This window comes from Portunus trituberculatus, chromosome 19 (assembly GCF_017591435.1).
Source record: "Portunus trituberculatus isolate SZX2019 chromosome 19, ASM1759143v1, whole genome shotgun sequence".
Classification (NCBI taxonomy): domain Eukaryota; kingdom Metazoa; phylum Arthropoda; class Malacostraca; order Decapoda; family Portunidae; genus Portunus; species Portunus trituberculatus.
The window spans coordinates 19,775,964-19,785,627 of record NC_059273.1 but is presented as its reverse complement, the minus strand read 5'-3'; the positions used below and the strand labels follow the sequence as shown (position 1 = coordinate 19,785,627).

General features: G+C 36.5%; 1 protein-coding gene across 1 annotated transcript in view; it reads right to left on the bottom strand.

Moving 5' to 3' along the window:
• Positions 1-403: 403 nt before the first annotated feature.
• LOC123506335 (putative tricarboxylate transport protein, mitochondrial) overlaps positions 404-9,664 on the bottom strand; it is a 20,978-nt gene continuing 11,717 nt past the window's right edge. Inside the window, 6 exon segments of the mRNA XM_045258308.1 lie at positions 404-1,039; positions 1,514-1,664; positions 3,563-3,706; positions 4,739-4,962; positions 5,253-5,377; positions 5,380-5,462. Of these exon segments, the coding sequence (XP_045114243.1) occupies positions 931-1,039; positions 1,514-1,664; positions 3,563-3,706; positions 4,739-4,962; positions 5,253-5,377; positions 5,380-5,462 (836 nt within the window). The 3' untranslated portion in view covers positions 404-930.

Here is a 9,664-nt window from a genome sequence, read left to right as displayed (position 1 = left end):
CAACAATCATGCATTGCCAACAAGGTTAGTGAAATAGCAGGAGGTGCACACATTTACGTTGTAGATATCACGAGGGAAACATAAGAACATCAAAATAAGAAGGTAATATGAAATACTATTGTATGAAAATTAATATTAACTGACTACTAATTCAGAATTAACCACCAGATAAGTAGATAATCTATGTTACAAACTGAAGAAATATAAAAGAAAACGCTGCATTCTAAGGAAACCTGAGCATCGATGGAATGTATTGTTTTGAGATACAGTAATAGTTTACATTAGCACCTGTCAAAGGAAAAATATAAATAGATGAATAAGATCCCCACAATTGCTGATTTGTACAAGCAAGACTGGTGTTAACAGACAGGCTTTCAAGCATGTTTTTTTTTTTTTTTTTTTTTTTTTTCTAACTAAAACCTCAGTCCATTTACTGTTAGCACCACATGAACAAAGTGACAAATAGTGTCAGTGCTGCTTCTTTGCAAACTACCATGGAAATTAAAATGTATAATAATACAGTAAGGCTGCAAAAAACTGGGATCTCACCCTTAGAAAAGTCCTGAAAAACAGTATTTATTCAGTTATTTGAAGCCAGTGTAGGATTTGAGCTAAGCTCATGTTGTTCAATCATAATATGTATGATATATCTGTGATTTAAACAGCAAAAAGTTGATTGTGCTTTGCTCAAAATCGGACATTGACCATAAAATAACAGTGTGTTACAACAAAATCTGCTTATTCAGTTGCTGATGATCTAAGGAAAAATTGTCATAATTTTCCCAAGTGAAATTTATATTCACAAACTTTTCTTGGATATTCAAAAACATAAGACTGTGTGCAAAAGCATTAACCATGGTCACATGGATGGACATACATATCTTGGCTTGTCATTACCTTGAATACAAATGTAACCCTGAGCCTCAACCTCTACTTCCACACACGGTTGAAGAGTTCCATAAAACTGTCATATATCATAAAGGTTATAGCCACGTCCAGACACACACGGCTCAGCCTGGGTACTGTTCCTTTGTAGAACCTGCAATAACAAACGTTCTTTGTACAGAATAATACATATCATCATCATGTACTGCTGTATTTCAATGCCCACTCCTTGGGATTTCCTTAGCTCTAGTAACTAAAAAGTCAGCTTTACTAATGCTAAGCTGCTGAATTACAGTACCCTCTCAAGCTTTGGGCTTGCTGTCTTCCAAAGGCACAGTGTTAAACCTGAAGATACTAAACTATGGCTGACAAAAACAGTGGAAAAATGCTTATTTATTCTATGAGCATGGCTCAAAACTGTGAATGTGTGTTTTGTCATTTAAGCACACTTTAAGTTTGTGAACGAATAATTACAATTAAAGGAAGCTGCTTACTCTGTTTAGAGTTTCCAAAGTTGACAAAAACTTGAATCAACTAATGTAAAGTTAGCTTTGCTAATAAGGAGATTAGCATAAACAAACCCACCACTGACAATTTCTATATTAAAAGAATAGTGATTCATACTCACGCTCGTGGTCCTTCATGCTTCCAAATCTTTTGGAAACAGTCAAAAGTATTCTTGTATTTGTGTGCCTCCAATCCCTGCATCCTAGTTTTGACAACATCAATAGATGTGTTGCCAAACACCGATACAGCACCAGCAAAGCCACCAAATAAGCCTGAAGAATATAATAAATCTCAGATAAAACATTTCAAGGAGAATGTTGATTATAATTACATTAGAAGACTTGAAGTTAGTGGAAGAAGTATTTTAGTTAGAAGAAACTGGCTTCTTGGTAACAATTTCCAAGATTAGCAAAAACTGTATACCATTTACATATAAAAACATATAGTAGCATTTGTTTTTATGTAGAGCCTTTGAATAACTGAATGGATACATGCAAAATACAATGGTGTCCTGGGTTATTCCTACTCCAGTATATGCCCAAACTGACTTTTCTGATGCCCAGAATTTGCACTTATCAGCTTACTGTGAGTGAACTTGGCTGGCAGCCGCACTCCCAGCGGCGCCACACCATTGTGTTCCTGCTAAGCTTACCCTCACTTTGGAGGTATACATTACAAACAAAACAAAACAAAAACAAAAATATATATATATATATATATATATATATATATATATATATATATATATATATATATATATATATATATATATATATATATATATATATATATATATATATATATATATATATATATATATATATATATATATATATATATATATATATATATATATATATATATATATATATATATATATATATATATATATATATATATATATATATATATATATATATATATATATATATGTATATATATATACAGTAAAGTCCCGGTTACGCCGGTCTCGAGTTACGTCAAACTCGCACTTACATCAGTCCACTATAAGGCAATTTAAGATTTTAAAAATTGAAAAGTTCTAAATCGTAGCGCGGGTTTATTGTTATTGTTGGCCACAAGGCGTCACTAGTGGTTATCCACCACACCGCCCACCTCATGCTTGAATACAATAACACTCTATGTACCTCAGTTCCACCACACCGTCGCCCCTGGCAAGAGTGTTCCTACATCTGCGTTTGCTGACTATCTTAGTATCTTGCTCAATGGCACCAAAAAGAAAACTCCTGAGTGATAGCAGTGATGCTAAGAAAAGGAAAACCATTACGCTACAAGAAAAAGTGGACATAATTAAAAGACATGAGAAGGAGGCAGCAGCTGTGTGTAAGGGAGTGAAGAAGAAAATGGGAAGCCCGTTACCATGACAACGCGGAGGTTGACGACCTTGAGGGCTCACACACCTATCACAACAATAACTCCGGAGCCTTCGCCTGGGCCACACGACACTAAAATGCAGCTCACTTGCACGATCTGCGCTTGTCTGCTGATTCCTATTGCCCTTTCCTATTGCATTTCCTGCCCCGCTGCCCACGCTTCTACTCCCTGCTTTGGTATTACCGATAATACACACACACACACACACACACACACACACACACACACACACACACATATATATATATATATATATATATATATATATATATATATATATATATATATATATATATATATATATATAAACACAAGAACCTTTCACTTCAATTGCCACTGCAAGGCAGAGTTTTTTTTTATCTATTTATTTATATATGCTGAAATTCATTATAGCGACCTTTTTTTTCAATACAGTCAGTTCATGGCATAAGGGATGAATGATAAACACAAGGAAGGGCAAGTTTTTTTTTTCTTTTCTTTTTTCTGGAACAGATCAATTAATATCCTACTTTTTTCTTTCTGGAATGGATGAATTAACTTCCAATTGCCATGAGAAATAAAGATATGGCTTGTGTCCAAATTAGGTTGCACCTTGGGCCATGGAACAGATTAAGGACATAACCTTTGATACCACTGTACAAAATTATGCACTGCTCTAAGAACACATATTGTGTAGTTCATATTCAATTATCATTTTGACAAAATCAAAATCACCAGCTTTAATCTTCATGTAAAATCAAGAAAACTGCACAATGGCAAATAGCATTCTTCTTACCAACAACTAGTTTAGGAACAGGCTTAGTTGGATCTCCACCCCTATATTTGTCTTTGCACGTCTCCATGACATAGAAACGCATGGCTTGATTACTTCCCTGCTTCAGGATAGTGGCTGTCACACCCTGATAGGTCCCTCGGATTCCTGTGTGAATGTACAAATGGTAGTCAGGAATGCTCTTTGCGAAGTAAAAAGTCTAGAAAGGTAAGAAATATAAAATATGCAATAACTACAAAAGATCTTTTGACATCTCACTCTCCACAAACACTTATGGCACAATAACATTATCTCTCCCTATCAAAATCTTTCCTTCTTGCTTGCTTCAAACCCTCCAATCTTGCTTGTTTACAAATGAGTATTTTTGTACATTAAATTTACAATATTCTTTCATCTTTGTGCATGGTTACCCATTACTACAACATTAAGACTGTAAAAAGATAAGTTTTATAGTTTCCTTAATTTTATAATAATGTTTAGTAAAGGGGCTATCACATTGGCCTATGATACGTGGAACGAGGAACATCCACTCCAAATAGCTGGAACTTGCCCGGGATTAGCAGAACAAAGTTGGGATGGCTTCATATCCATTCCGGTTCTCCGTATGCTATCCCAGTGAAAAAAATAAATATAATATATGTAATAAAAACCTATTATTTAAACTAAAAAGAATGCGCCTAAATTTTTCATACTGGAATATTAAATAATATTTCATCAATTCAGAAAGATAATATATATATATATATATATATATATATATATATATATATATATATATATATATATATATATATATATATATATATATATCAATAGTTTGGGCTCATGGCAACCATCTCCGACTCTAAAGTTGCCATCGCACACATCTCGGTTCTTCTCTAGTTTCTTTTACTTACTTTTCTTCAATAAGAGGAAGTGCAAATGCAATTCCAAAACAAAGCACAGGTTGAGGCATAAGCAGCATGGTTTTGTTCTGGTTTGTTTTCATCAGGCTTGGTCTTGGTTGCTGTCTAGCATAGCAAGAATGCGAGCAGCTTGTGTGTGATAATGTTCCTGGTTTGCACCAAGAACCATGGCCCACATTCCAAGTATCATAGGCCAGTGTCATACCACCTTAAAGGTGACATGTGTTTATATGTGATGCTAGTGCAAACAAGAAAGTGGTTTACCAACACTTACCCTGTTCTCTTAAAATACACTTCACACCATGAAAGAAACCCTTAAATTTTGGATTTGCTGAACGTTGGTCATTGATGAACTTGACTTTAATAGTTTCCATGGGAGTGACTGCAAATATTGCCTCACACACTCCTGCACCAAGACCACATAAAAGCCTCTTCCCTGGGCTCAAGTTTCCTCTCTTATCCACATTGTACTTTTTCAGTTGTTCAAAGGCACCAAATCTGAAGTTAAAAGTCACACTAGTTAATGCCAGCAAAGAAGAAACAATTACAGACATGGCCTGTTAAAAATAAGTTTAAACTCGTAAATAAAAAAAACAAACAATACTACCATTTCACATGCACACCCTGTTATTTAATCATTAAGTTATTAGAGTTATTAATGACTTCAACATGAAATTTAGAGAACTTCTGGCACACACCCAAGTCCAGGCTGACTTGGGTTCATTATGCAGTCAGTCACAGTGTTTTAGTCACTAGAACAATTCTACTCGGGCCATGAACACACCCACCTGCAGGCTGACTTAGGTATTGAGCCATACAACAGGACGGACAAGCCTCGGTAAAGGCCAAAGAACCCGTGCCCTCAAACTGTCTTCTTGACACAGTCAATAATGCCATTGTACTTCTTAGCTCCCCACTCTTCTCGTCTAGCTGTAGCTGTGTCTTGACATACTCAGTTGGAAAGGTGATGCAGATCTCAATGCCTCCCGTTATACCACCTGGAATAGTACCAATGATAACTAAACAGATATGTACTACATTGTAAAAATTAACCCCATTCCACTGTGTGGAAGAAGCATTCATTGCTATAAAGTATAGACACTTTTTGAACAAAGTCCAAGAATTACATGCACATGGTATAACCATGAAAAATCAAAATAATTACCAGATTCCAATGTAAATCCTATGTGACATTAGGGGTAAGGTGTGAAATGTATTGCATATCTTAGTCTAAAAAATAATATTCATATATATATATATATATATATATATATATATATATATATATATATATATATATATATATATATATATATATAATTACAAAGTTGCAAGTCTGGAAAAGGAATTCAAAGAGTCTGGGAGAAAACTTTGGGCCTTGCTGAAATTATAGATCAACAGATCATAGAAGAGAAGATTGCTGAGAAAGTGGTGAAGGTTATTAAATCAAATGAGACATTGGTGAGGGAAACTGTAGACAAAAAGAGATGTGTGGTGATATTTGGTGTGGAGGAGGATAAGACACCGAGTAAAATGGAGAGAGAAAAACATAAAAAGGTGATAAATAATATCATTAATGTGGTGCAGGAGGAGGAAAAGACCTAGTACAAGAAATAGAGGACTTCCATAGAATTGGAAAGTTCACAAGAGAAGGTATGAGGCCAATAAGAATCAAACTTAAGTCACAAAAGGATGTAGATGAATTGGTGGAGAAGTCATGGAGGATAGCCCAGCAGGAAACAACAAGGAAGATTTGGTTGAGAAGAGATCTCGGTGAAAAGGAAAGAGAAATGTTAAATGAGTTGAGAAAGGAGGCTTTGAAAAAAATGAAGAGAGGACAGAAGAGGAGAAGAAAGAGTTTTTCTGGAGAATCTTGGATATGAGACTGAGGAAGTGGTTCATAACCCAGAAAAGTACAGCAAGAAAGGACTAAAGAAACTTACGTATGAGCGGAAGGTAATGTATTCCAACATAAATGGAGTGATATCGGGGATTTTAGAACTCAACGATTACTTGAGGGACAAGAACCCAGATATTGTGGGTCTTACTGAAACAAAACTGAGAGAGGGAGAAGACCTGATGATGGTTGGAGAAGGGAAATATAATGTTTGGAAAAGAAATAGAGTAGGTAAGATGGGAGGAGGAGTGATGTTGCTGGTTAAAAAAGATATAAAGGTGGATCAAGTGAAAGAAGGTATGGGAAAGGCAGAAGTGCTAAAGATCAGAGCAGAAACTAATGAAGGAAAAAGAGGCACTACATAGTGGTGTACGTACCACCTAAGACAAATGCATGGTCAGTACAGGAATATGAAGAAATGATAAGTGATACAGGAACATGTCTGGAAGAAATGTTGGGTGGCTGTGAACGAACTATAATGATGGGAGATTTTAATTGTAAAGAGGTGTGTTGGGAGGACTGGTCAATGGAAGGATCAGAGACAACATGGGGAAATACACTATTGACACTGGCAATGGAAAATGTGTTAACTCAGTGGGTCAAAGAAGATACTAGGTTTGGAGGAGAGGGAGCATCGTCAAGACTGGACTTGGTCTTTAGTACAGAGCCAATGGTCATTGAGGAGATGAGGGTGGAGTGCCCTTTAGCAAAGAGTGATCATGCAGTTTTGGAGTTCAAGGTGATAGATGAAGAGAAATCTAGAAGAAATGAAGAATATAAAGTGGGAAGATGGAATTATGCCAAGACAGATTTTGGAAACCTAAAGAAATTCTTTCAAGAGACAAATTGGATGAAATTCAAGAGTGCTAAGGAGCAAATGAAAAGTGGAAGGAATTTATAAAAATATACAAAGAAGGTGAGAAAAATTTGTACCAATAAGACAACATAGAGAAGTTGGAAAGCAGGACTGGTTTAACGATAGATGTGAAAAGGCTAGAACAAGAAAAGAGGATGCATGGAAGAGGTGGAGAAGGAAAAGACGGATTAAGCAGTGGGAAAGTTACAAAAGAGCAAGAAATGAATATGTGTTGATTAGAAGAGAAGAAAGAAAGAAACAAGAAAAGGATATAATTGATAAATGTAAAGACCAACCAAGGCTTTTTACAGACATGTGAACAACAACATCAAAAATAGAGAAAGTATTGAAAGTTTAGAAGTAAATGGAGTATGCAGTGAAGATCCCAGGAAATGGCAGAGGCTATGAATGGATGCTTTCGGAAGGTATTCACAAAGGAGACTGCTTTTGACAAACCACTGGTAATGGAACAGAAAGGGATTATGAAGGAGTTTCAAGTAACTGTGGAGGAGATCAAGAATATGATGGGGAGTTTAGAAGTGAGAAAAGCTGTGGGACCTGATGGGGTATCAGGATGGATTTTAAGAGAATGCAGGAGCAACTGGCAGAAAAAGTTTGTGAAGTAATTGATGCCTCATTAAGGGAAGGTGTAGTGCCCCAAGACTGGAAAAGAGCTAACATTGTCCCAATTTATAAATCAGGTAACAAGAGAGACCCATTGAACTATAGACCAGTGTCACTTACAAGTGTGGTAGCTAAGATGTGTGAGAGGGTGGTGAAGAATAGATGGACAGACTTCTTGGAGAAAATGACATACTTTGTGAGTGTCAATTTGGTTTTAGAAAAGGGCGTTCATGCACGACAAACCTGATATGTTACTATTCGAGGGTGATAGATGTAATACAGGAAAGAGATGGTTGGGCTGATGGAATATATCTGGATTTAAAAAAGGCCTTTGATAAGGTACCACACCGGAGACTGATCTGGAAACTTGAAATGGTAGGAGGAGTGCATGGCAGTTTACTAAAATGGATGGAAGACTTTTGGTAGGAAGAGAAATGAGAACAATAATTAAGGACAGACCATCAGAATGGGGCTTGGTGGAGAGTGGAGTTCCACAGGGATCAGTGTTGGCACCAGTAATGTTCGCGGTCTACATAAATGACATGGTGGATGGGGTGTCCAGTTATGTGAGCCTATTTGCAGACGATGCAAAATTGTTAAGAAAAGTGAGATGTGACAAAGATTGCGAACTACTCCAGGAAGACTTGGACAGAATATGGAAATGGAGCTGTACATGGCAAATGGAGTTCAACACGACAAAATGCAAGAAAATAGAGTTTGGCAAGAGTGAAAGAAGAATCAGGAGTATGTACAAGATAGGAAATGAAGACATAAAACCAGTCATGAAGAAAAAGACCTTGGGGTGACAATTACCAATGACCTATCGCCAGAGAGACATATAAACAAAATAATTGGAGAAGTATTGAACTTATTGAGGAACATAAGAGTGGCGTTCAGATATTTAGATGAAGAAATGATGAAGAAAATAATTACTGCAATGATAAGACCGAGGCTTGAATATGCAACAATACAGTGGGCTCCGAACTTAAAGAAACACATAAGGAAACTAGAGAAAGTACAGAGGGCTGCAACAAAAATGGTGCCTGACTTAAGAGATTTGACTTATGAAGACAGACTGAAAAGAATGCAACTTCCGACCCTGGAAAACAGAAGAGAAAGGGGAGACCTGATAGCAATATACAGAGTGATGATTGGCATGGAAAAAATGGATAGGGAAGATCTGTGTATGTGGAATGAAAGAATGTCGAGAGGGCATGGGAAAAAACTAAAAATGGCCACTTATAGGAGAGATGTGAAAAAATATAGCTTCCCTCATAGAAGGGTGGAAACATGGAATAGTTTAGACGTGGAAGTGGTCAACGCAAGGAATATTCATGAATTTAAGAAAAAGTTGGACATTAATAGATATGGAGACGGGACAACACGAGCATAGCTCTTTTCCCGTATGTTACAATTAGGTAAATACACAGTAATACTCCGCTTCACGAACGTTCGTCTAGCGAATTTCCGGTTTAACGTACTATATAAAGTTAGACCAAAAAGGCCGCATAACGTACAACCACATCCGTTTTAGCGAATTTTCTGACTTTGAATTTGCCGGGTGAGGGACCGAACGCGGCAGCTTCGTATTCTACTACTAATGAAATACCGCGGTATTTCATTAGTAATTCACTATCACTCACTGCCACGGAGTCTAGGTTATCCTCATGGCATGAGCGTATATGAATACTAAGATATGATATCCATTATAGCAGGCAATAGAGGAGTGAAAACAAATTCAATATCGTGGTAAAAGACAACACGCCAAGCTAAAAAGGTTTTTGCACATAGCAAAAACCGTCTCTGCGTTGTGCACATAAACC